General features: G+C 55.4%; 8 protein-coding genes across 8 annotated transcripts; 5 read left to right on the top strand and 3 right to left on the bottom strand.

Annotated features, from left to right (window-relative positions):
• Positions 1-630: 630 nt before the first annotated feature.
• C7974DRAFT_377502 (uncharacterized protein) lies at positions 631-3,035 on the bottom strand (the record flags this gene model as incomplete). Its single annotated transcript, XM_046140361.1, has 3 exons — positions 631-1,366; positions 1,422-2,417; positions 2,467-3,035. The coding sequence occupies 3 exons, from the start codon at positions 3,033-3,035 to the stop codon at positions 631-633; spliced, it is 2,301 nt and encodes a 766-aa protein (XP_045995223.1).
• Positions 3,036-3,815: 780 nt separating this feature from the next.
• On the bottom strand, positions 3,816-4,857 carry C7974DRAFT_473288 (uncharacterized protein; the record flags this gene model as incomplete). Its single annotated transcript, XM_046146559.1, has 2 exons — positions 3,816-4,666; positions 4,716-4,857. 2 exons carry the CDS (start codon positions 4,855-4,857, stop codon positions 3,816-3,818), a joined length of 993 nt encoding a protein of 330 aa, XP_045995224.1.
• Positions 4,858-6,867: 2,010 nt separating this feature from the next.
• Positions 6,868-9,045, top strand: C7974DRAFT_464325 (major facilitator superfamily domain-containing protein; the record flags this gene model as incomplete). Its single annotated transcript, XM_046146263.1, has 5 exons — positions 6,868-7,951; positions 7,998-8,247; positions 8,294-8,689; positions 8,738-8,858; positions 8,909-9,045. Exons 1-5 carry the CDS (start codon positions 7,287-7,289, stop codon positions 9,043-9,045), a joined length of 1,569 nt encoding a protein of 522 aa, XP_045995225.1. The 5' UTR covers positions 6,868-7,286.
• A 505-nt stretch (positions 9,046-9,550) lies between these two features.
• C7974DRAFT_397235 (P-loop containing nucleoside triphosphate hydrolase protein) lies at positions 9,551-11,634 on the top strand. Its single transcript, XM_046142168.1, has 3 exons — positions 9,551-10,077; positions 10,125-11,158; positions 11,207-11,634. Exons 1-3 carry the CDS (start codon positions 9,599-9,601, stop codon positions 11,506-11,508), a joined length of 1,815 nt encoding a protein of 604 aa, XP_045995226.1. The 5' UTR covers positions 9,551-9,598; the 3' UTR covers positions 11,509-11,634.
• A 1,551-nt stretch (positions 11,635-13,185) lies between these two features.
• On the top strand, positions 13,186-18,901 carry C7974DRAFT_212017 (uncharacterized protein). Its single transcript, XM_046136985.1, has 2 exons — positions 13,186-18,448; positions 18,509-18,901. Exons 1-2 carry the CDS (start codon positions 13,340-13,342, stop codon positions 18,791-18,793), a joined length of 5,394 nt encoding a protein of 1,797 aa, XP_045995227.1. The 5' UTR covers positions 13,186-13,339; the 3' UTR covers positions 18,794-18,901.
• A 1,878-nt stretch (positions 18,902-20,779) lies between these two features.
• C7974DRAFT_397240 (uncharacterized protein) lies at positions 20,780-21,643 on the top strand. The gene is made up of 3 exons (XM_046142169.1): positions 20,780-21,245; positions 21,294-21,419; positions 21,506-21,643. Exon 1 carries the CDS (start codon positions 20,785-20,787, stop codon positions 21,142-21,144), a length of 360 nt encoding a protein of 119 aa, XP_045995228.1. The 5' UTR covers positions 20,780-20,784; the 3' UTR covers positions 21,145-21,245; positions 21,294-21,419; positions 21,506-21,643.
• C7974DRAFT_425611 (uncharacterized protein) lies at positions 21,183-22,366 on the top strand (the record flags this gene model as incomplete). Its single annotated transcript, XM_046144484.1, has 3 exons — positions 21,183-21,249; positions 21,305-21,372; positions 21,457-22,366. 3 exons carry the CDS (start codon positions 21,183-21,185, stop codon positions 22,279-22,281), a joined length of 960 nt encoding a protein of 319 aa, XP_045995229.1. The 3' UTR covers positions 22,282-22,366.
• Positions 22,367-24,331: 1,965 nt separating this feature from the next.
• C7974DRAFT_287567 (tol protein) lies at positions 24,332-25,400 on the bottom strand (the record flags this gene model as incomplete). Its single annotated transcript, XM_046137630.1, has 2 exons — positions 24,332-25,137; positions 25,184-25,400. Coding segments are annotated over 2 exons (1,023 nt in total), but the record flags the coding sequence as incomplete, so codon positions are not given.
• Positions 25,401-25,516: the final 116 nt, after the last annotated feature.

Raw genomic sequence — 25,516 nt, forward strand, 5'->3', positions numbered from 1 at the left:
ATCAACCAGGATAATAACATCCGCAAGCGTTTGTCAGACACAAACACATGGATGCTCTCTATCTACATTGATAACGCTTATCCCGGCTTGCGTCAATCAGAAATCGATGATTGCCGGTAATCGAAGTTGAGGACGTGTGAATAATCATCTACAAAGTTCGCCGGAATCAACAAGTATATTGTCTGTGGATGATAAGATGTATTGCCACATCAATCGAGTCAAGGTTGTGATTGTGAAAGGTGCTACAGAGACCATACCTTCCTTGAGGCATCCTGAAGCTAGGCACGAGAGCCTCTTTGTTAGGGCAACAACTACAGAAGACATCCATCATAAGTACGATCTGAAGCGTAAGACCTAACGAGTAGCTACACACTGCTACCTCAGTCATAGTATTGTCCCGGTGCGCGTCCCAAACTTGCAGCTACAATGGCTAGGGTAATCGGACATTGGCTATGGAACCACTATTTCTAGGAGTCCTGATCGTCGCAATGGGTACCAAGGGCTCTAGAGGATGTGAGGTTGGTATATGCCATTCATTCCTAGAGATACCTTTTCTAAGTTCCAGACCTAGTTATCGTTGAAATGATGTAGACCAGTTTGAGATTGCAGGGACAACGATTTTCTCCCATCTCATGCGTACAATCTATCTTCAATGGGCGCGGTCACCTCTTTGCTTGAGAAGGAGCAGTGTCCCACTACTTCCATGCCGCCTTCAACAACCACACCCCATTGTATTTTCTTCAAATGGCAGTTTACGTCATCGCTGGGTGGATGGCATGCAGCACTGATAATTGTGCTTCGATGTCGGGCTGGTGGTATACGTAGCTTCAAATGCTGTATCGACAACGACAAGACTACGAGCAGTAACGAAAGAAATACGCAAGCGAAGACTAAGATGCTAGACGTAGAGTATCCGCAAGCGCAAGTAGATTCCGGATAGAGCGTTCCATCTTGTCTTCGCCTTTCTCGACGTATCAAGAAGAGGGATTGTGACAGTAGCCAGTGGAGGACTCCGGATGTGACTGTCAGCGGAATGGCCCATCTATATGGAAGCTGCAAAAAATGAGTAGATCGTTGAGCTGCGGTCGGGTTGGTGACTCGCAAGCCCCGCTGGATTGTAGCGTACTCGTTCCATTCCCTCGCAGAACACATCGAAGTACAGATAGAATTGATGACGAAGTAGACAAGAGATAAGCAGACTTGAGGTAAATTCGCCAACAGAGCTGTTTGAAGGGCTCCTCGAGCATCAAAAGTCGTTGAAGTCAGGCTTATGATTGCGGAGGAAGAGGTGCCCCAGAACGCGACCCTCTGGCCGTTACTTGTAGCCGCTGTTAATGAATAAAGTGTGACTGATACAGACAAAGTACTACTTCTTGTCAGTCTCTCAGTCCACAATAAATGGCAAGCAGGGGATGACGCACATTATCGGCACTGACCACAGTGGTGTACCGCCTAAAAGCGACATGATTGGGAGTCGACGTGATCTCCAAACTTGTCCACCCAATTCATTTGGCGGCTCCACAAAATCTTTTTCAAATAAAGAGGGCGTTACGAGCACGCATTGTCCTTTTGAGCTTGTCTCAGGTCGTTCTAGAAATGAGGCAACAGCGTCTCCAATTGTGACGATGGGTCCAGCTGAACATGTACGAAGTGTAAGAAGAATTCCTACAATCTTTGCGATATTTGCGACGATAACGATGCACAGGAACGGCAACGCCAGTTGTACTTTGCTGCCATACAAGAGTTGCTTAGCCCTTGCGCTGTGAACGTGTAGTGGTAGATTGCTTGGGCTCCTGAGCCAGCCTGAATTTGAGCAAACACCGAAAGCCTGCGCTAATGTACCGTTACTAGATAAGTTCATCGGAACGGAATACGGTAATTTGATAGTGTGGACGTCGTCTTTTTTGGTGGACGTCGACGAGCCCAAAAACGGTACTTCAACTAAGAACTCGTCTTTAGCGTTAGTATGGTTACGAGACGCATTGATTAGGGTTGGATACTGAGTGCTCAAGGCGGGTAAGACACTTAAAGCAATGACTGCTCTTTCGTTTGCTTGCCATGATTCTGGCTGAAGAACCTTGCCTGTGGCGTTTACCCCAAACGTTCTGTTTGTACTGAACCCGGACTGGAACCCTTCGCTGGTAAAATCAACTTGATTCCAGTTGCATGAGGAGAGATCAGGCATTCCAAGGGCAAAATCCCAGTCCGGGTAGAACTGTACGCCCATAGAAATGCTGTCAACCAGCAGGATGAGATCACCGTAGCCTGCGTTGAACTTCGATTCATAAAGCTGTGGCCAGTCGGATCCACCAACGTCTTTCCACCCGGTCCCGGAAGAAATGTCACGAGCATCGTCGCTGACCACGGTAATAGTGTAATCCTGTCCTGCAACAACGTGGAACACCGATGAGTTGTACCTGCAGAATTCGATCAACACACGGTTGCTTGTTTGGATAATCGACTTACAGTAAATGCAGTGGAGCTGAGCTGATGGCCAATACGACCCATAGTAAAGTGCGCTTCCGATCGATATATCGAAGATTGCGAAAGCTCATGAGGCCGACCTCGAGCCATCGTCCATTTTGATGTGCCTGATCGAGCTCTGCACGAGTCGGTGCGCATAACAGTTGCATAGCGTAATTACTAGAAGTTAAGAGAACCGTACTGCAGATGTTGATGAGGACATGATATGCAGTGCCCAGCCTGACTATGTGATCTGCATGGCCTTTTGCTATGGTCCCGATACCATCGACAAATCCACCATCTGTGACAGCACCAAAGAGCAGAATGACGACGTTAGAGATAAGCACCACGATGGATACTCCCAGTCCCACGAAGAGGCCAAGCTGCCAACTTTTTGGCTTGTGGCAGTATTTCTGGACATCAAACCATCTGTGTGGAAGGGCAGATGTGGACGTTGTCTGCTTGTACAATTTTTCGAGCTCGACGTCTTCCAACTCTTGAGTGTGACCCGCACCGATATGGCTGTTGATCGGATTGAACAGAGGCTGGTAGCGTGGATCGTATGTACTCATTGTTGCTCAGAAACGGGAGTCTGAGGATGTGGATGCGGACCGGAGATAGACCAGGCTGTACGTTGTTTTGAATCAGCATATACAAGGTTTTGGCCCCCATGTTATGATATCATAGCTGAGTCTCTTATACTAGCCTAGCGAATGAAAAGAATGCGGCACATCATAGATTGATCACCCCGCGGAGCCGCTACTAACTAGACAAGGCTGAAACCGCCTTTCGCTTACGCGTTCGGTCGTGCAGGTGTGAGTCTGCGCTACGAGATCAGCGTGTTCTACCGGTCACCAACACCATGACCGCCTGCACTGATATCCTACAAGGTATCGTTGTCCGTATACTGTTCCCTTTGGCGCAATTTTGAATTGTCAGATCTCAGAAAAGCTTCCCCAACTTTGAAGCACCTCCATGCATTCCTTCAACGCACGCCTCGTCCGACAGAGGCCAGGCAACTTAGACTAGTTTTAGGCTGTGTATAGGTAGAGTCTGCGTAGAACTCTCTGAACCAAATAACGTACTAGGTACTCGCTAAGAGGCTCGACCCTGCAGGAAGCTCGCTGCCCATAAGCATCTTCATCTCTATTTTCGCAGTCAAACGTGTGTTGCTTCAGCTACCAATCAGCATGTCGTGCGTCAAACAGGGCCTTTTTGTCCGTTTAGTCCATCTTTCCCAGGCTGTTGTACGTTGTTGAAGACACTCACCTCTGCAGTGTCACTCAATGCTTCTGCTTGACATTCAGTTGTGGCTCTCCAATGCGAAGCGAACACATACATGTCAGCTCCCTTCATTTAACACCATGCTGTGATGCTTCTTGAGCAAGCTTAGCTGCTGCTTCCTGTCGTGCTTCTCGCCTAGCAAGATGCGGGTGCCTCCTGCCACTTGACCACTTCACATATGCGGTGAAGTCGAGGTTCTCGCAAGCGACACAGTCACCTTCGGGTACCATGCCGGACTCGGCGCTCCACGTCTTGATTTCCTCGTCTCGGCATCCGCACTGCTTTTTTCCGGTCGGGCAGAACTTCGTGTCGTTCCAGCCGTCCATCCACTTCTTCCATGATGTGACGTTCACCTTCATGTCAAGGAAGACCCACGTGACGTCTTCGCCCTTCATCGACGTAGTGTTGCAGAGCAAAGTCACATCTCCCATCTCCTTGGAGACGTAGTCCCTGAAGACTTCTTCGTTGCACACCCTGAGCATCTTCTCCATCAGTTCCATCAAGGTGATGGTCTTGATCGGTTGCTTCGGCTGGCTCCTATGGGGAAACGTCGAAACGTTCTCCAGCTCCACCTGAAAACGTGAGGTTGTCATCAGCTTAAAGAGATTCTTCAGGGTCACCTCTGTCCACACCCGCTCTTCTGACTGTCGGAGCACGGCGTTACCGGTCGCATCCTCCAGTTTCGTGACGCTTGGCGGGGCGATCAAAGTCTCCATGCAAAGCTCGAAGTCGTTGACCGGGACACTGATCTTGACTGCAGCGAAGAACGACGAGCGGTATTCAGCTCGCATTAGTCGGTAAGCTTGTGTGGCGCCAAGAAACTGCCAGGTTGCCCAACGTGGAGCGGGACCGTCGTGGAAGTCCGTGACAGCGACCGTCGCGTCTGCTTCCATGAACTCGTAGATTGGATTTCGCAACTCTGCGCAGTGTTGTTAGTACACATGTCTCACGGGTAGTAGTGTGCTTACTGCTTGGGAGGCCGAGAAGCGAGTTTTCGGGTAGCTGGCCCTGAACAGGCACCTTGACTCTCGGCAATGGCTTCTTCGAGTGGCGGTCCTTGTGCTTCACCATGTCGAGAGACCGCATTCCGATGGCATCACGGTGATACATGACTGCTTCTTCGGAGCTCTGTTAGCATAAGTATGTGCGCAGATGATTTGGTGAGCGTGCAGGTCCGAAGATCGCAACTTACTGCTTGAGCTTGATGTTGTAGTACTTCTTTGTCTGCGGTTGTGAGAGACGAAAGAAGTGAGCGAGGCGACAGAAGTGGGCGTGGTGAACAGAGAGCTGTTTATGTGGGGCAGCTTCGCCTGGCTCTTTCGACCGCTGGCGAACTCACGGTGAAGGTGACGATAACCCCACTCTGGAATGGCAAGGATATATGTCCGTCATTTTACATCGTATCTCATAAGCAGTAGTTTTATGTGCCGTGAGGGTTGCTGAGACTTGTTGTAGCCAACCGTGAATTGATAGCGTGTGTACAGTGGGAGGTCATGATGCGACTAAGACACAGGATGCGGATCATGGAGTAAAGAACCTGGCCAGTTTCTAATCGAGATCTTTGCCGACCTGAGCTAACCCATCAGCCCCGCAGGATATCAGAGACGAACGACATACAGTACATCAAACATGCGAGCACCAGGTCAAGTCCTCTCACCTCCCAATCAGCTGTTATAAGCTGATGCGGCGATGAAACTTTCCATACCACCTCGCACTCGTCCAAGTCTGCCCGGATATACAAGCCGACAAAGACTCCCAGGTAAGCCTCGCATAGAAGCCGAATGCAACGGCGATGCTGTGCAATTGTCTTCAAATGGCCATCAGGCGTGTAAGACAGGTTCAAGGAATTAAGATTGACCAGAAGTTTGCGTATCTGGTTCGGTCCTGCGACTGCTTGGGGCAAAGCTGTGTCTCCAACGTAGATTCTCGGCTCGAACGGGACCAACTTGATGCTGGTGATAATGCATGCATGAAAGACACTTTCTTCCCAAGCCATGGCGCGACTCATCCGGCATAGAATGTCCAGCTCAGTTTTGTTCTCTGCACCGACGGGCATTTCCTCTGGAAGAAGCTCCAGGTGGAAATCCGGATCATCTTTATTGTGCACCAGCAAGTTGAGTGCCTCAATGCCATGAAGAGGAAGTGGTACCCCTGATAGTCTGGAGCTCATTGGCTGGATCCATCCAGTGCGCTTTCCATTTGTGCTGCTGCGCGGGTGGAATAAATCGGCATAAGCGCTTAGAGTGGCTAGTGGGGTCTTCACTCGACGATGCTTCAGTAGCCAGGGTGTAAACTCAGCACGGATTTGGCGACTCGTTTGAGTGAAGGTCCAAAACGAATTCGGGAAGTTCGGGGACATGCCTGACATCTGTTCCGATCGACATCGACGGTGACCGTGTGGGAAATGGCGAACGTCGTGTATCTGATTGTCTTCGTGTAGCAGACACTATTCGTAGACACAGTTTCGAATCTCGCGGGGCAAGCTGCACCACAACCTGGGCGGTATGGTTGAACGATCCGCTTCAGACATTTGTGAAGTTAAATGCAAGACTGACGTCGTATTTCAGGTGGTGCTTGGGGCTGGGGTAAGCTCTCAGATTCTTCGGGAGCTTCCACCGTGAACCGTGTGTTGTATCAATGAGCGATAAATGTGGCCGTATCAATGGAAGTCATGTGCCGTGGGAGTAATCGTCCTACAGATTAGAAATGTCGTTCATCCATGACACGCGACTGCCCGCCAAGAAGCGCATTGGCTCACGCCGACCCCAGTACTTACCTCACGCAAGAATGCCTACAAATGAGCAATTTGTAGCATCTTCCAACGTCTGGCACAGAAGTCCCGGTCATGTTCGGTGAAGCTAATCGGGTGAGGTAGCAACGCGCGCTGCGTTGTCCAAACCTGCCGAAGGCACTGAATTTGCAATGAGCCGTTCGTAGGGCAAAGCATCATCAACACTTTGAGGATTCAGATAAGGAAAGAAGGGATGGAACTCGACGTCGCAATCCAATTCGTTAGCGTGGATGATGTCACCACCGCCATGACGGACAAGTCTCAACCACTGGGTAATATAACCGCATCAAACAAGCTATATTGCGTGAAAACATTAGTACGGGACTACACAACTTCATACTGTCGAAGCTTCTTTCAGTCTTGTACATTTCGAGGCAATGGCAGTGCAATACATGTTTCGAGCTTGATTACTATTCACGAACTCTCGCCTCGGATGGCGCCCCTTTTGACGACATCCAACAACCGAAACTACGGCCGTATGCACCAAAATCCTTTCGTGATGACTGATCATATATGAGAGCTGCCTTATCTGTGTAAGCAGCTACTTCCGTTGTCGCACACGCAGGAAGCACACCATCGATTGCAGCCGAAAGGATCGTACTACAAGTCTGGGCGGGGAACTTAGTGTGAACATGCAACACCGCGTGCAACGTTGAAAAGCACGGTTTGCACAAGAGGTCTCCAGGTCCATAATCTCAATCGTATATGTACCGACCAGACCAGCGACAGTCACACTCTGCGTGACGATATGACGAGTGTTGAGACACATCAGAAGGAATTGAGCCTCGATCCGCTCGCCAGCCACGCCGAGTCGCTGTCAACAGACATGACAGACTCAGAGAAGCAAAATGTGGTCGCCGCATCACCACCACCTTCAGCAATGGACTGGGACGGCCCAGACGACCCCGAAAACCCGCACAACTGGCCCCTATGGCTACGCATCTACCACGCAACGACGCCTGGCTTCTTCGGTTTCGCAGTGCAAGTGCCATCTCCAAACAATGTCCTTTCTCTACTGACCTTCCGCAGCACATTTGGCACATCAGTCTACACAGCAGCTCTCACCGACATCATGGCCGATTTCAACGTGTCCCGCACCGCTGCCCTAGTCGGCATCACCGTTTACACGCTTGGTCTAGCCTTCGGTCCCATTTTCTCAGCGCCGCTGAGCGAGAAGCATGGCAGGAAGATCGTGTACCTCATCTCGTCGCCCGTATTCATGCTGTTCACCCTCGGCGCAGGGTTCAGCAAGAGCTTCGCGAGCCTGATCGTGTGTCGGTTCTTTGCAGGGTTGACGGGAAGTCCAGCGCTGGCGGTGGGCGCGGGGAGTAATGCAGATCTGTTCCCGCCGCATCAGCGGGCGAAGATTACGGCTGTGTTCTTGATGGCGCCGTTTGCGGGGCCGTCTTTGGGGTGAGTATAGTCGTTATTCGATGGCACTGGTGCTGACGCTCTTCAGGCCTGTTGTGGGCGGCTTTGCTGCGCAGTATAAGGGCTGGCGTTGGACGCAGTGGTGCATGATCTTCGTTACGTTGGTCGTGTATGCTGCCTCTCTTCCCATGAAAGAGACGTACAAGCCTGTCATTCTAGCTCGCAGGGCCAAAAAACTCGGAATCGATGTGAAACCGATTGGCGACCCTGGATCAGCAGCCATGAAGCGAGCAGTCATAGTCGGCCTTTTCCGACCTATGCATATGCTGGTCACAGAGGTATGCATCCATTCGCCGACCCGGTGTAGAAACTGACATCAAGCAGCCTGTCGTCTTCTTCCTCTCCCTGTATACAGCCTACGCATTCGGCGTCCTGTTTCTCCTCTTTGCCGCCTTCCCGTACATCTTCATGCGCCCGCCATACTCCTTCACCACCTCGCAATCCGGTCTCACCTTCCTCGCTATCGGCCTTGGCGTTATTCTCGGGGGACTTACTGGCGTGCTGATCGACCATTTCATGTACCAGACGCAGCACCGCGCAGCCCTAGCTCGAGGCGAGACACACGCTGCGCCAGAGCACCGACTGTACAATGCCATGATGGGAAGCGGTGGTATCCTCGTTGGTTTGTTCTGGGTCGGGTGGAGTGCAGGGAAGGGCGCACACTGGGCTATCGTGCTGGTCGGCAGCATTCCGTTCGCGTGGGGAAACTTGTGTCTGTTTGTAAGTGTAGCAGCAGCTCTTTTGCTGGAAATGCTAATTCCAGTCCAGACAAGTGCGGCACTCTACACGACCGATGTCTACGGTCAATTGAATGGCGCGTCTGCGATCGCGGCGAACGGCATATTCAGATACACGCTGGGAGCTATGTTTCCCCTGTTCACAGTGCAGAGTAAGTATTCCACCACCAAACTGGAAAGAAATCAGCTAACACTCAACCAGTGTACTCTGCTCTAGGCGTAGCATGGGCAACATCGCTCCTGGGGTTCTTATCAGTGCTCATGCTGCCAATTCCGTGGGTATTCTACAAATGGGGGCCGAAGATTCGAGCGAGAAGTCGTTATCCGGTGGTCATGTAGCTGTGTCTCGTACAGTGAGCTTTGCTTTTGCTGGACTTGGCCGTGGCATGCGCGGCCGGGTTAGCTCACATATATGTCATAAATTGAGACCGAGTGTAAAATATACATACGCAAGCTGCTGACGAAATGAGTTCACTGCGGTTTTCAATACCTCAGCACCCTCGCTGCTGTGCTTCAAAGCATCTTAGTTACTCTCTGGTGATATCGTAAACTTCTGATCTTTCGAAGTCTCCTTGCTTACTTCGACATGGCTCACGATCTCATTTTTCACATTAGCAAGAATGTTTTGTATCTTGAGGTGCAATTGACTTTCAATTGCTCTGTGTGTGTTCCCGCTCGTAAGTGATCTCAACGTCATGCACGTCTCTCGCGGCAGTCGTGGGGGGAAGTCAGCAAGACTTCATGGTGATTGGCCACAATCCTGCCCACCCCATCAGGCATAGCGCGTCGGCGATTCAGGGTAGCATTCGCCGTCTCCACAACTTTTTTCTAGTCTCGGCTCTCGAAAAGTTCGAGTTTGCGACCGCCTGCATTCACGACCCGCATATTCACGATGGGCGCCCAGGAAATCGAAGCCAAGAAGCGCAAGCGCAAGCACAGCAGCAAGAAGACGGAGGAGGCTGCTGCACCGAAAGTCAAGAGCAATGGCGTGGAGAAGGCCGACAAGCCCCGCAAGAAGGCGAAGAAGGAGCACACGCCCGAGCCCGAGGTCGAGGATGAGGTTGCAGAGGCGTCAGAGGTAGAGGAGGAGGACGATGACGAGGCAGCCGAGGCGCAGCTCAACTCAGAGCTCAAGCAGATTGCGAAGGCGGCTAAGAAGAGCAAGAAGGCAGATGCAGAGGAATCGGGCGATGAGCAGGAGGAGAGCGCAAACCCGAACGACTTGCCGCTCGGTACCTCGATGCCGACTGTCGAGGACCCCAAGCTGTTCTCTGAGCTCAACCTCTCGGACCGCACAATGGAGGCCATCAAGGCCATGGGCTTTGAGTCCATGACCGAGATCCAGCAGAAGACCATCCCACCGCTTCTGAGGTAAGATAGCACACGACAACGCATCAGAGCTGTACTGACAAATACAGTGGCAAGGACGTCCTCGGAGCTGCGAAGACTGGTAGCGGAAAGACGCTCGCCTTCCTGATCCCCGCGATCGAAATGCTCTCAGCCATGCGCTTCAAGCCGCGCAACGGTACCGGTGTCATCGTCGTCTCGCCCACCCGCGAACTCGCCCTGCAAATCTTCGGTGTCGCCCGCGAGCTTATGGAGAAGCACTCTCAGACATTCGGCATTGTCATTGGAGGCGCGAACAGGAGGGCAGAGGCTGAGAAGCTTGTCAAGGGTGTGAACTTGCTGATTGCGACACCCGGACGCCTGCTCGATCACCTGCACAACACGCCTGGCTTTGTCTTCAAGAACCTGAAGAGCTTGATCATCGACGAGGCTGATCGTATTCTCGAAGTCGGATTCGAGGACGAGATGCGCAGCATCATCAAGATCCTCCCCTCCGACCGTCAGACCATGCTCTTCTCTGCCACACAGACAACGAAGGTCGAGGATCTTGCGCGTATCTCGCTCAAGCCAGGGCCGCTGTACATCAACGTCGATTACCGCAAAGAGCACTCTACAGTCGAAGGGCTGGAGCAAGGCTACGTCATCTGCGACTCGGACACGCGCTTCAGACTGCTGTTCAGCTTCCTGAAGAAGCACCAGAAGAAGAAGGTTATTGTCTTTCTCTCATCCTGCAACTCGGTCAAGTTCTATGCGGAGCTGCTCAACTACATCGACCTGCCTGTTCTGGAACTGCACGGCAACCTCAAACAACAAGCGCGTACAAACCGCTTCTTCGAGTTCTGCAACGCGTCAAGCGGCACACTGGTCTGCACCGACGTCGCGGCACGAGGCCTCGACATCCCAGAGGTCGACTGGGTGATCCAATTCGACCCCCCGGACGACCCGCGCGACTACATTCACCGCGTGGGACGAACAGCACGAGGCTCGCAGGGCAAGGGCAGGAGTCTGATGTTCCTGCTGCCGTCCGAGATCGGCTTCCTGAAGCTGCTCAAGGAAGCCCGCGTCCCGCTCGTCGAGTTCGAGCTGCCGGCCAACAAGATCCTCAGTAAGTTGCATGCCCCACCGCTGCACAGCACACGCTAACGCAACGCAGATATCCAGTCCCAGCTCGAGGCCCTGATCACGAAGAACTACTACCTCAACAAGTCGGCCAAGGACGGCTACCGCTCGTACCTGCAGGCGTACGCCTCGCACTCGCTGCGCTCTGTGTTTGATGTGCACAAGCTTGATCTCGTCAAGGTGGCCAAGAGCTTCGGGTTCAGCACGCCGCCCAGGATCGATATCAGCTTGGGCGCGAGTTTGAGCCGCGACAAGAAGGTCGAGGGCAGGCGGGCGTATGGCAGCCAGCCGCAGCAGCAGGGGAGGCGGCCGATGAAGCCAGGCCGCAAGTTCTAGGTACGGAGGAGTGCATTGAGGGCGTTGGGTGTTTAAAACGGGCATCAGCTGTGTTGTACAGGCATGGTGAAGATTCACTGTGCTGAAGAATTTCTTGCGTTGAAATGCATTGCGTTTGAAGATTGATCCCGTTCCTCGACGAACACTCATGAGTGACGTGTGCAACCTGGCTCTGAGACGACGAGCCAGCAACTGTACCTGGTTCCGCAAAGCTCTTGCTCTACGCTGCACAGTACCGTGTACCTACCGAGTGCAAACAGCCACAATCCCTCTTTCTCACCTCACTATAAACTTGGCACCGCGCTCGTACCCTGGCGCCGGAGACGCGACATCACTCAATGCACGCACAGCAAGCGAGCGGACCCCGGGCCTCCACCTGCAGTTCGACGACGCAAAGCACCGGTGAAGCGTGGCTGGGCTAGGTAGATACGACCGCCAGCCCTGCACCTCTCTCGCGCCAGCTCACTACTCACTACGATGACCCGACCCGACTCGCCTGCCCGCCTGTGACGAGCGAGCAGCTTCATCGCGGACGTCATTCGTCGCGGACGTCATTCGCCGCGCGACCAAGGCACTCGATACTTCGCACCCATCGCTCGCAGCGTGCGAGTGGTGTGCAAACCGGATGCGTTGTCAAGCGCGAACGCGCGCCGGGACGCGCTAGGCTGCGCTGGGGCGGGCAGCGAATCAGTGCGGGAGCTAGGGCGTCCCGCGCTGGCGCGGCGCGTTACCTGGGCGACTGCGGTGGCGGGCGTCATATGGGCGCGGAGCTGCGCACTGTCGCGTTGCACGCCGAGTGTGCGAGTCGGGTGTGCGAGCCGGGTGGTGGAGACGCGGCGGAGGGGTGCTGGGTGCTGGGTGCGAGGGGCTGCTGCGTGCGGTGCGGTGGATGGGCGCTGTCGCGTTGGGCCACGGTGTTGGGGGCGCTCCCAGCCACATCTGCTGGGCGGCGGGCGCTGCAGAACGGCTAGTGCGGTGTGTGCAAGGGACGCTGGCCACGAGGGCTGGTGGGTGAGAGGGTGTGGAGGGGCTGGGGGGGCTAGGGTTGGGTATTGAGCGCCATCTGGGAAGACTGGGCTGGGTGGTTGTGCGAGATTGAGTGTGCGCTATTGAGTGAGATTGTGCGTGTGCGCTATTGAGTGAGATGGATTGAGCAAGATGCTCTGTGTGCGGTGCGCCATTGAATGAGATAGTGCTGTGTGCACTGTGTTGCTGGCGCAGACTCTCCCACCGCGAGTGCGCTCCGTGGTGTGACGGCTTCGAACGACCCTGGGCGCGCCGAGTCGGTTGGTGTGTAGTGCTCCAAGCCGCGGCCTAGCGCAGAGCCGCCCAGCACGTCCATCCACCCCAGCGACGTCCTCTGGAGCTTTGGACGGCCCCCCGCGACGGCGACGGCGACGTCGACGCTCATTCTTACGGCGCTCGGTGCTGCTGGTAAGTGCGCAGGCTGCCCGTCTGCTGTTGGCCTGGCTGCCAGTCTTGCGGCTGTCAAACCGGCGCAACAGGCGCGGCGGCGCAATCCACGGGCTGCTGCTAACACGCCCAGCTCAGGCTGCTCAGCCCAGCTCGCCCTCACCCACAACGGCCTCCGCCGCTCGCTGCCCGCCCGCGTTGCACAGGCACGCTGACTAAGGGCGCCTGCGACGTGCTCTCCCATCTGGTCCTAAATCTGAACCTGAATCTTGCGCCGCGACCGCCCTCCGTCGCCCGCCAACCGCTGCGCTGCGCCTGCAGGTCGCTCACACTTCTGCCGCACCCGCACGCACATCCCCACTAAACCATGTCCGCGCCTGGCTCCCCCTCCGCCTTCTAGGATCCTGCAGGGTTCGCAATGGGTTTTGACTCTCGACCACCGCTCCCGGCCCCGACAGAACTCTCGACTCTCAGCTCCGCAGACCTCGACCCGCCCCGCGACGACGTCGACACCAACGTCTCCGCCCGCACCGACCGCACCTCGTACAGCATCCCCGAGGACGGCACCCCCATCACCATCAACACCACCAAGCCGTCGCTGCACAAGAAGTACCCGAGCCAGACGAGCCTGCTGATCGAGTACTTCGAAGCCGGCAAGGAGAACGGCAAGACCCGCGCCCGCCCCAGCGTCCGCGTGCGCGTCACTCCCAGCTCGCGCAAGAAGAACCGCGCCGGCATCGACCAGGTGCATCTGACCCAGACCACCAAGAACAACGCCAAGCCCGCCTACACGCGCCGCATCTCGCTGCAGCAAAAGTCGCGCGACGACGCCGCCCCGCCGCAAGACTCCTCGGACGCCTCCACCGTCTCGTCGTTGCCGCCCGTCGACATCGAGGTGCTAAACCACGGCAGCGACCTCTCCAACCGCGACCTCCTCTTCATGCCCATGCCGTCCGACATCTCCTCCATGCCCGCCGACAGCATGCTCGAGGGCACGCCGCAAATCATGGCTCCCGCGCCGCGCAGCAGCAGGAGCACCGAGAGGGACACCGTGCTGACAGACTCCAACGTCGCCGATGAGCCCGACCTGCTCAAGGCCCCGAAGCACCAGCGCAGCCGGAGTATGAGCAAAGACCGCATCACCCAGCGAGTCATGGAGAAGCTGCAACAACAGCAACAGCAACAGGCCGAAACGTCCTCGAGCAAGACACGAAAGTCGGAAAAGACCGGCAGGGATGACCTGTCCTCGCCCCGCAAGTCGTCCAGGCGACACAGCAAGGATCACCGTGGAGAGGAAATTAGCGTCCTCAGTGGGACAGACTCCAGCTTGCTCTCCTCCAGTGCTGACCGCAGATCTGCTGTCCCGTCGGTGCGCTCAGGTGTCTCCACCACCTCGTCCATCAACAACCCCAAGCTGCTGGCCACAGTCGAGGACGCTATCAGGCGGCTGATCCTGCCCGAACTCAATGCGCTGAAGGAGGAGAACCGCACGTCCAAAAACAGAGACAAGTTCGAGCGCATGTCCCGCGACAGCGGCGCCACATTCGAGACCGTCGAGACCACCAGCTCGCGCGACCCGTCCACATCACGGCGGCGCGTCTCCAAGTCCTCGAGCACACCGAACATTCACGGCGGCAAGCCCAAGGTCGTGCTCAATCGCGATGGCGAAGACTCTGGCGAGGTACTTACGAGTAGCTCCAGTCGAAAAGAGCGCAGATCGAGTCGCGACTCGACCTCTGAGCGCAGTCTGGCTGAATCAACGACCAAGACAGCGACGCGAGAGAACTCACACAAGAGGAGGAGCGGACGCACTGCCCGCGAGGCAGAGATCGCTGCTCTTGCTGGGTCTGGTCTCACAGCTGCGGCCTTGAGAAAGCACACTTCTCGCGAAGAAGAGGTGGAAGACCGCAAGCATAAGAAAAAGCACTCTTCTCGAAGCAATCACAGCCGCTCTACAAGTATCGCAGACAGCGCAGCGAAAGAGGAGATTGTGAAGGATGTGCCACCCATGCCGTTCATCCAGAGCGAGCTCCATGGCGGCTCTGAGCTCACCCGCGAGTCGATCCTGTCTGCTGACACAGAGACGAAGACTCGCTCGCGGTCGACTTCGAAGTCGTCCACCACCACAGGAGCGGAGACACCGCTGCGCGAAGTGCCACGTGGGTTTCCTTCACCGACACCCCTTACTCCTACAAGAAACGCACCGCCTGCTCTGCAGCGCAACTACGGTACTGCGCATGCGAACCAGTCAGCCGAGGATATCCGACTGCAGTCTCCCATGAGCGACAGAAGCTGGGGGTCCAGATCAAGAGGTGCTGGGCCGGCCAGCTTAGAAGCCGCAGCAGCGGCCAAGGCTCGTGCCATTGAGCGCTCGGAGACACAGGCGTCGCACTATGAGATCATTGGCACCACGCCGACTCGCGGCCTCAGCCCCATCCAGAGCGAGGCCAGCTACCGCGAAGAAGCGCACACGACCGAATCGCCCCGGCGTCTGCGAGCTGTCCACAGCAGCGCGTCTGTGTCTTCGCTCGGTAGGCACATAGAGCGACAGTCGTCGAACCTGTCCATCGGGACCCTCGAGTCGACCGCCAGTACCAAAGCAGCTCGCACTCGCAAGCGACCACAGGGCGTCAACCTCGAGAGCGTCAGGTCCGCCATGGGCTCTCCCCAAACGCCGCACACCCCTCGCGACGCTCGCGACTCAGAGCTGTTCTTCGAGCAGAACCACGAGCAGAACGAGCTGTACAGGAGAGAGCTGGAGGAGAATTCTCAGCTCTCGGAGAACTTCCCTGTCAACTACAATCGCTTCACCAACTACACGGACGATAGCGAAGGCGTGCAGTACCTCGATCACGAGCAGAAGATCGAACCTATTCATCAGGATATCAGGAGAGTCGGTGCCAGCCCTGAGTACGTCCATACGCCAGTTGCAGTCGAGTCTGCTGTTGCGTCGCTGCATGAGCCATCCAGCGTCAGTGTTCGCTCATCTGCAGTGTCGAGCCCATTGCGGGAAAACGTGATAAGCCCTATCAGGAAGAGCCGCTTATCCCAGGTCAGCCCCGCTCCCAGCGAGGAGCACATCCTGCACCTCGAGGAGCACGAAATCCCCACTGGAGACCGATGGGGTGCGCTTCGTGACAAGGCAGAGGCCATGAACTATCACCCCCACCCTGCGGACAACTCGCCCAGGCAGAGCATCGCTCAGTCGATCGACGAGCAGCCTCAGATGCACCACAGCGCGTTCCCTGTCCAGGATCACATGATGCCTGAGATTGGGTACGGACTGGACAATGAGTCGGAGATCTCGACAAACCCTTCCATCATCCAAGGGCCGCTCAATGGAGGCGATGGGTACTATGACCACACCCAGGACACGATGTACCGTCAAGACGACCGCGATCACGTCTCCACTCGCCAGTCCAGCAAGAACTCGTTCAACAAGAGTGCTACACTGGGCGCTGGTGCTGGCGCCGCTGCGGGGGCCGCCGCTGCAGCCCATCATCTGCACAACCGCAGCCCGTCGATCGACGAGCAGCACCAGGCTACCGTGGAAGACGACTACGAGTCCTACACGGGTGACTCGTTTGTTGGGCACGACGAGCAGCTTGACTACGCGCAGAGTAACCGCACACCTCTCTCCGGTACGACTGGATGGAGAGACGAAGGCTACCAATCAGCTAACCAACGTGAAGGCTACACGCCTCAAAATCTCAATCACGCAAAGGTCTTTGACGACGAGTTTGCTGATGAGTACGATGAGACACCGCTTGATGGGGAGGACGTGTTTGCTTCCAACGCCAAGCATGGCCGCCAATTCAGCGGCAACTCTCATGGCATGGCTTCCCCTCTTTACGACTCAGCAACTGGCAAGGGCATCGACCGCATCCAGTCCAAGGACATTGTCGCGCTTATGGACCACCTCACTGTACGGGACGCGCAGCGCAATGCGAGAGATACCGAGATTCTGGTTACTCTTGTCCGCTCTGCCGCGGAGATGCGCAACCAGCTTGATGAGCTCAAGGGCTTCATCAAGGTGCAGGACAACATGATCATGAACACGAATGACAAGCGGGTCGATATTGCCGAACAGCGCATTCTCGGTGGGCCACGACCGCAACCCGCGCCGTACGGTGCAGGCCGCGGTTTCCGATCTACCTCCGATGACATGGACGTCGAGACGAAGAAGAAGAATCTGTTCAAGCGTGCGCTGAAGGGTTTGAGCATGAAGGGCGACGGCGACATCAAGAACATCGAGGCCATGCTGATGCAGCTGCTCGGAGACGTCGAAGGCCTGAAACAGGTCCAGCAGCTGCAGCTGGAGCAGGGCAACCGCACGAATAGTATCACCTCGTACGACAACCTGCAGGCCAGCGGCGACCCTGGCTACGAGCCCGAGGGCCGCGCCAATACTGCTTCCTCGCCGAACCAGTCTGGATTCCTCTCGAACCCCGCCTCTTCGTCACGACGCATCAACGACCTGCACTCTGGTTATGATGTTGTGCAGACCAACCGCATAAGCACGGTGCACGAAGATGACGAGGAGTATCTTGAGCGCGAGCCGCGGTACGAGAACAGCGAGCGCATGATGACACCTACGCAAGATGCGTACCACAGCAGGAACGTGTCGCAAGAAAAGGTGTCCCCGCCGGCGGCGAGGAACAGCTCAGAGGAGACGCCGAAGAAGAATAAGCACAAGTCGACTTCGTCCTCGATCTTTGGCATCCCCAAGATCTCCCGCTGGTCAAAGACCACGTCCTCCACTGAGCCTCGCAACAGCGTGGAGAAGCGCCCGTACTCGTCCCACTCGCGCTCGAGCTCGCAGAAGAGTTTCGACTCGTACGACGACGACTACTCGCAGAACGGTGATGACCGTCCTCGCAACGGTGACGACCGCTCGCTGCGTTCGCGAGACTCACGAGACGATCGTTCGTTCCGCTCCAGAGATGACCGCTCGATCCGTTCCAGGGACGATCACTCGGTGCGCGCACCGTCACCTCTGATCCCCGAGGACCCAGAGTACGAGCTCGAGGACCCCAAGTACCATGCGCACCGCAACAGCCTGAATCTGCAGCACCCGCAGCCCCGCGCAGGGCCAACCGGGCGCCACCAGACACATCTCGAAGACCAGGCGCAGGACTACGTCCCCGACAATGTCAGCGGAGTCAGCGGCGTCAGCGGCAGCGGCATCGCGTCGCCCGACTACGACCAGTGGGGCAGCATGCCCAGCCTCGCGCGCAACCGCATGAGCGCCAGCACCGCGACCTACCAGCCTGGCGGCAACCTGTCGCCCATCTCCAGCGACGGCGGCTACTCAGGCCACTCCGCCAGCGAGCAGACAGGGCGCCTCGCGCAGAAGGTCGACGACGGTCCGCTCATCCCGCCCACCACCGGCGTCCTCGCCGGCTACGGCCAGACCCGCCAGATGTACAGCTCGCCCAACGAGTTCGGCTCCCAGGGCGTCCTGACCCCGCTCGCGCCCATCGCCGAGGTGCGCTACAGTCTCGAGACCGACCGCGGGCAGTACCGCGTACGTCCCCAATCTCCCCCCAAATAACCTCAAAAAGAGCAGTAAACTAACACCCACCAGGGCTCGCCCACCCCCTCCCCCCGCCCCAGCAGCGCACACCTCCGCACCCCGCAGCGCAAAATCACGGGCCCCCGGCCCATGGGCCCGCGCTCGCCCGCGCCCGGCGCTAGTCCCCTCCGCCAGCAGGAACTCAGCCAGCAGGTGCTCATCAACCAGCAGCACGAACTCAACCGTGACGACACGGTGATTCGACGCAAACCCGCGGGCCCGCCGAGTTTCGCGGATACCGAGAGCTTGTTGAGTTATCGCACGAGTATTGATGGGAGTGACGATGAGACGTTTTAGGTCTGAGATGGCAGGGAATGGGTGGTTTGAGAAAGAAGGGAGATTGGGGAGAGGATGGCGGAAGAGGAGGAGAGGAGAGGGAGTTTTGTGTGTTTGGGATGGCGTTATATATCACCGGTTTGCACGACAGGGGGCGAGTAGGCAGGATGTGAACGATGACGGGGACGCAGGGATGCAGGGAGACACGTAGATAGCTACTCGGTGGAGGACGGAGGATGTCTGTATTCACACTCAACACTCAACGGTTCTGCAGCTTGGGCGTCTGGTGCGTCAGGATAGGCTGGGATGGGATGGGATGCGATAGGATACCACGGTGCGGCGTAATGCATTTGGGTGTGCCGGACTCTCTTCTCTTCTTCTTCTCCTTCTTCTCCTGACGTGCCGGTCGTGGTCGTGGGCATGAGCATATCGCCGTGCCTACCTCCCCCGCCCATCCACCCAGCACCCCTCCCCCCCGTCAAGCTCCCCGCCGCTCGTCCTTGCGCCACCACACACCTCGTTCCGCGGCCCAGGGCGACGGGATGTGCAAGAGACGCGCAGACTGCGTGAACCGCTTACGAGATTAGGAGACGAGGGGGGGAGGGGTGGTTTGCGGGGTGCGTATCGACGGGCTCCAGGAGCTCTGTGAAACTCGGAATCTGGACTATTGTATTGTATGCTCCTGCTAACGCTGTTGTGTTCCGTCCCCGGAGACGGGCTGGAAAGGTGCGTCAGCGTCACAGCGTTCACAGGATCTCGTGTATCTCGGCCTGGTACTTGATCTTGAGCAGCATGTCTGCGTCATAGCTCTGCCTGTTTTACACATTTCCTCTGTTCTTGTGACATAGTCGCGTCGTAACTCCGATCCTTGAGCTTCTTCGTGAGGGTTTCGCGAGCGTCGGGTGGCGTGCTGGACTGCGCCGGTGTCTGCACAGGCCTAGGCCTCGTCGATTTGGCGATGAGGCTGTTGGCGGTATGCATGAGCGTCCTTTTACTCGCGGTGTCCCCTTTGAAGGAATCAATCTCTCCGAATTTCTGGAGCACGGCGGCAATTCGGGCTTCTTCCGCCTCCAGTGCCTCCCCGTATACGCCGACTTGTCGATCTCGAGGTTTCGGCCACGCTGGCTCTCTAGCAATTTCAATTCGGCCATCTTGTTCTCGCTGGACGGCGTCCGGTCTGATCGCAATCTACCGCTCTCGCCCCAGATCGCCTCGCGCTGCGCGTCGTTCGCGCGCGGGAACAGGCGGCCGTCAGTCTGCATACCGCCCTGGCACACCGCGAGTCCACCTGCCGAGGCTTGCACACTGTCTGTGATGACAGTCAATGGTGCTTCTGCTACTGGGACTTGCTTCGCACGGTAGAGACAACAGATTGGTGCTCCGGTTGAGACGTGGGACTCTGACGCGCTGTGGAGACGAGGGTATAGGGTGGTAGCCTTGGGTTGTTTGCCGGAGGAGGACGAGGGGGGTGAGAGGTTTGTGGGTGCACAGGTGGTGGTTTATGGAGGGCGTCGACAGAGGGCGATGATGTGGCGGGGTGAGGATGTGAGGGCGGGGAGGCGGCTGGTCGGGTGTGGTGGTGCGTGGGAGGTCGGCGGGTGCTGGGGGGAGGTACGCACTTGGGCTCGTCCAGCGGGGACTTGCAATGCGTGGGGGCGGGAAGTGAGTAGTGTTGTCGAGGTTACGGTTGACGCGTAGCTTGGTGGTCATGGATGGACAGGTCTTTTGATACTGGGTCACTTTGGATGGCTTGCGTGTGCTGTGGCGGTTTGCATTGAAGAGCTCTGCACGCGTTCGAACGGGGAGACAGCTGCTTCACATCGGGTTAGATTGAGAGACTACCTATTTGGCCTGAGAAAGACCTGCTTCGTGCTGCAACCATGTTCCTTCGTCTGCGCCCTTCATCCAAGAACCATGCAGGTACCTAGCGTTTCCTCGCAGGCAGACCACCCTTCTCCCCCGCTTTGCGCTTGAGCGCTCCTCCGCTGATGTTATCGGAGATGATGTCCCGCATGTTCCCTCGCATCCACGCCGTGAACCCCGCTTGGGTGTGCGCCTGCTTCTTCGCAAACACCCTCCGAGCCCAGTGCTGGGCAGTCGCTACCGTCGCTGCCGAGACGCGGGCGTTGCTTTCTTCTCGCCATGCTGCTGTAGACAGCAGAGCGGCGATTAGTGCTTCAATGACACCGATGAAGCCGGGCGCCAGCCAGTCTTGTGCAGTGAAGAAGGCCCTCGTCATTCGTGGTGCAGGTGTACACTTGCGTATAACAGCAAGAAGTTGCGCTGGAGCGCCTTCTTCGGGAATACTTCGAGCCAGAATACGGTCCCCCTGCCCAGTTCTTGTCTGTTCTTCAGGGGCGACATCAGGCTAGGTTGGCGGTGTGATGGTGGTGGCGGGGGGTCCGACGTCATGTCGTGGCTTTGCGACGCTGGCGGTGGTGTCTTGTTGCTTCGTGGAGGCAGCGGGTCCAATCTGTGTGTGCTCAGCAACAATTCCATAGAGTAGAACATATGAACTGACCTTCTCCGCAGCATTGCTGATTACCTGGGCAGCATTTGTCTCCAGCACCTCGTTTTCTTCTGCTGATGTGGCCTGTATGGTAGGTTCTTCGTCGACTGCGGTCTGGGGCTTTGACTTGCTATTGCACTAAGCATCGAGGTTAGCAGCAAATAAATGTGTATAGGGTGTAGTAGGGCATGCCCATGGCCAGATCTACTGGGGCAGTGATATACCGTATTGCGGCTCATGCGGGTATCAGAAGAACAACGACTACTGGCACTGGAAGAATGTCCGAGATTGGGATATTGTCCAGTCAGGTGAGGATGATGAGCGGGGGCAACAGTTTCCAGTATTCTACGATCAGGGCTCCCTTATCGGTCAGATTCAGGTCTACAAGAAGGGGGCAAGAGCCAACACATACAGCGTCATAAGTAGTGGAAGCGGTTGGTTCAACCATGCGGGTGGCCGCATGAAGATCCTGGTTGACTGCAGCTGGCCGAATCTGAACGATGATGACCAGAAGAAGCTCTGGCGACGCGTAGTCGAATTTACAGACCCAGAAGGCCTCCGGCAAGCTCTGGAAATCGGCTACAGCGCACCTAACAGAATTACTAGCTGCCTCAATCCCTCAAGGAAGCAACAGAAGCAGACTCCCACACCACGTGTGACAAGTCCAAACACACTTCAGCAAAGGAAGAGATTTTCTGCTCCGTCAACCTCGAAGCAGCTTGAACACAACGCGTCCACCACTATCTTCCCCAGTGCTCTCGTCCACGAGCCGCAATCGAAGAAGGCAAAGAAGAAAACCACAGAAGACATGATGGAGAGAGTAAAGAAGGCAGAGCAGAAGGCAGAAGAAGAAGGAGCAGACAACTCTGAAGTAAATGAAGATGAAGCAGAGAGCCCTGACATCATGGTGGAGGAAGATATGGACGACGTTACCAGTGACGGTGGTGGCATCACCTGGGACTCGATTGCACGTCTTAACAGTTACAGTTCTCCATGGTGAGGGGTTTCAGGAAGCAGGTGATCATGCATTCGTGGAGGGAGAGAGGAAAGAGCACAGCCGTAGAAGGTACCAGGTTGAAGCAGGGCATCTGTCCCATCGGTAGATGAATAACTTCTTACGATAAACTGTCATCAAGTTGAAAACGTATTGGCATCATTTCGTCCCTCTAACTATGGAGGGTGTTACGCTGCAGTCAAAGGAGGAGCGAGATCAAGCCGTTGGTGGCGTCGCCGCCGCTCTCCAGGATTAATACGCCCGGTACCTCCTCTTCCCGTCTGTTTTGACAACCTTGTCCTTCACATGCATAAGTAGCTCTGTGATATGGCCTTCTAGCATCACACTCGGCAGAGCTGCCTTCCAGATGGATCAAGAAATACATGTGAAAAGCTGGGCTCCGCGCGAGCAAGTGATGGCGTGAAAGCGAAAAAAATCGCAGCATGTGCGTGCTCACAGCATTTCTAGCACAGATCACGGTGCGATGTAGAGAAGGAACAGCTGAGTGTGGTGTTCAGTTTGCAGCTTCTGTCGACATCGCCGTGCCGAACTGAGTAGCGCAGCGGTGCAGATCGTCGCAGATTGCACAGTGGGACGCGGCAGTATTGCTGCCACGACTCTTGCGTCAAGTCGGGGCGCTCGTTACTGTAGGTGAGTGTGCGAGAGATCAAGCTGAAGGTGCAGGTGGGGCTTGAGTACCTATGTATCACCTGCACGCGAGCCCTGTCCACTTGACTGCCAAGGCCAGGCATCTGTGATCTCCGATCATCGCACTTCTCTTACCTTAGCCGAATAGCGATAACAGTGGCGATAGTGATACTGGGCATGATTGCAAGCTATTTTTCATACTCAGACCAGCGAAGCCGCCATGGACGCTGCAGAAGAGGAAGATACAAGTCAAGAAGAGAGTGAGCTCTTCATCATATCATTCTGGACCCTGGAAAGCCGAGAGTGCAGACAATACTGCAGTAAGATGAAGCAGAGGCTGATTTTGCTGCCACTCTCCAAGAGCGGTGTATGAACAAGTAGCAAAGATGGCCCGGGCAAGGTTGTGGCGGCGAGGGTACCTGGGTAGAGAACATCAAGAAGAGAACAGAAAGCAGTCCCAACAGGGGAAAAGGAGAATGAGACTAGAGAAACGGCTACCAAGGTGGAGGGTGCCGAGAAAAAAGGGTCCAGAGAGAAATCAGGTAGGGTTGAGGCAGGGTCGCAGAGTGGCAAAAGGTCCTTAGCAAAACCACTTGGTTCAACTGCCACTCAGCATGTCACTCATCCTCGAATCTTCCCTCCCTTGGGAAACAGTCGGATTCAAAGCTCACAAGGAGGAATAATCCACTTCTCCATAGGCAGCTGACCGGGTGCACCCCAGTGAGGGTCCATGGCTGACGACGCAAAGACAATTGTTGAGAGTGAGAGAGTCTGAAGAAAGAATCAGGGATCAGTCCGGGCTTGGGTGTGCACATCGAGAAGTCATAAGAGCTAGGATGCGATGTTGTTGCAGGTGCAGATGGTTAATCAATAAAAATCTATGGAGAGATACAACTAGAGCGAACTACGATGGTAGGGTAGGGGGGCTTTCACTGTGTATAGCATCGATGTGATATCTTGCGACAGTTCCGTAAAGGTAGAATGATACAATGTATAGTAGAATATATACAGGGACATGAGAAAAGTGTCTGAAGATACTGCACTATACTATCTTTACTTGCCTGACAGATAGACTATCAATATAGGACTGTATGAACTCTATCCTCTTCTCTCTCTCGATGCCATATGCGCTGCAGTAACATACGCCAACACGCTCGTATCCGTCATCTGATCGCTTACGAAGGATAAGGCCCCAACAAGTAGTGTCCTCGAAGCCAAGGAGCACAAAGACAAATTGATCGGAATACATTGTGGATTCATTTCCAGTCATGAAGTTGAAATCGGCAGAATAGCCAGCAACACAAATTTCTGATGGCGAAGCGATAGTTTGGTCCCCAGATCGACCAGGTACCATGTGATACGCTCTCCAACGGCAGTATCGATCACCAGATTTGAAAATCGCTTCCGTCGAGGGGCCCCTCAAGATGATGCTGGCTTCACTATATCCTCCCAGCTGTGGTGGTCCGTCAGGCGTAAATGATAAGTCCACAATTTTCGCACTTGGCAAAGGATGATGGGTTCGAAAGATCACTTTTCCTTTCACTGAAGGCCAGGACCACGATGGCCGAGGCTGTGTTGGTCGTTGCCCGCTGTCTGCGATGAGAGTTCTGTCGAATCGGTACCACACAAGGTCTTCAATTAGCGTGTCTTTCCACATTCCAGTGAGATACGTGTCGTCAGGTCGTCGCTCCATCTCTTGTTTTGCCAACGCTGCGATAGCTGGTAGCCTGTCATCCTCGAAAGTCAGCTCCAAGCCTGAGTATTCTTCTACCGTTTCTTGCCAGGCACGAATACGTGACGTTGGCAAGATTGCATCGGGCAATTGAACTGTCCCATGCGTCTGCCGCTTCTCTTTAGTAACACCGTTTTCCCATGTAATGTAGTGCTGACACTCCCACATGAGCTGCTCACTTGTAAAATGCACCATCCGTCGAGACATTCTTTTTTCCTGATAGACCCAAGCACGCCGAAGCAAAGGACTTAGTTCCAAAACTAGATGCAGGATGTTGGGGTTACCCCACCACCAATCATAGATCGTCAGAGCTGGCGTACGACGAAGTGGTCTAGCGAAAGTTGTCTTGGAGTCGATCCAGAAACAGCCCTCGTGGCTGTTTTGAGCCGCACTTGCAGCGATTGTGATATATGAGTGACGGTAAATCTCTGCCATAGCAGCCGCAGCCTTGTTCCAGTCTTTGATGTCGTCTTGAACAATGCCTGAACTGGTTAAGCGAGATTAAACTAGGACTGCATTAAGGCTTACATAATGCATCAATCCATAGAAATCGAATTCCGAGAAATTCACATATCTCTACAGCGTCTCGAAATGTCTTTGGCAAGTGTTGCCTACTGAATCCCTGACAAAAGTTATACTTGTTCGCTTTCAATAGTTTGTAGGCGAGGCCGCCAGCTCCCCAGCAGTGGCTCAAGCAGGCGTATTTGTGCTCGCCAACAAGGTCTTCCCTCAAGGAGAGTATGTCACCCGTAATTTCGATCACTCTTCCAGGTATAAAGCTAGTTCCAGTGTCGACACAAGTGTGGTCACACTCACAGGTAACGAGCCAAGCCTTCAACGTGCTGAGCGACTTGATTGATG

This window comes from Boeremia exigua (genome assembly GCF_020726555.1).
Source record: "Boeremia exigua strain MPI-SDFR-AT-0100 chromosome Unknown C7974scaffold_8, whole genome shotgun sequence".
Lineage (NCBI taxonomy): Eukaryota > Fungi > Ascomycota > Dothideomycetes > Pleosporales > Didymellaceae > Boeremia > Boeremia exigua.

Excerpts from the sequence above, each read along its gene's own strand:
- C7974DRAFT_397235 (XM_046142168.1), top strand. The coding sequence starts at position 9,599 with ATGGGCGCCCAGGAAATCGAAGCCAAGAAGCGCAAGCGCAAGCACAGC. Across the intron at positions 10,078-10,124 it reads ACCATCCCACCGCTTCTGAG|TGGCAAGGACGTCCTCGGAG; the intron begins GTAAGATAGCAC and ends TGACAAATACAG. Across the intron at positions 11,159-11,206 it reads GCCGGCCAACAAGATCCTCA|ATATCCAGTCCCAGCTCGAG; the intron begins GTAAGTTGCATG and ends AACGCAACGCAG.
- C7974DRAFT_212017 (XM_046136985.1), top strand. The coding sequence starts at position 13,340 with ATGGGTTTTGACTCTCGACCACCGCTCCCGGCCCCGACAGAACTCTCG. Across the intron at positions 18,449-18,508 it reads CCGACCGCGGGCAGTACCGC|GGCTCGCCCACCCCCTCCCC; the intron begins GTACGTCCCCAA and ends AACACCCACCAG.
- C7974DRAFT_397240 (XM_046142169.1), top strand. The coding sequence starts at position 20,785 with ATGTTCCCTCGCATCCACGCCGTGAACCCCGCTTGGGTGTGCGCCTGC.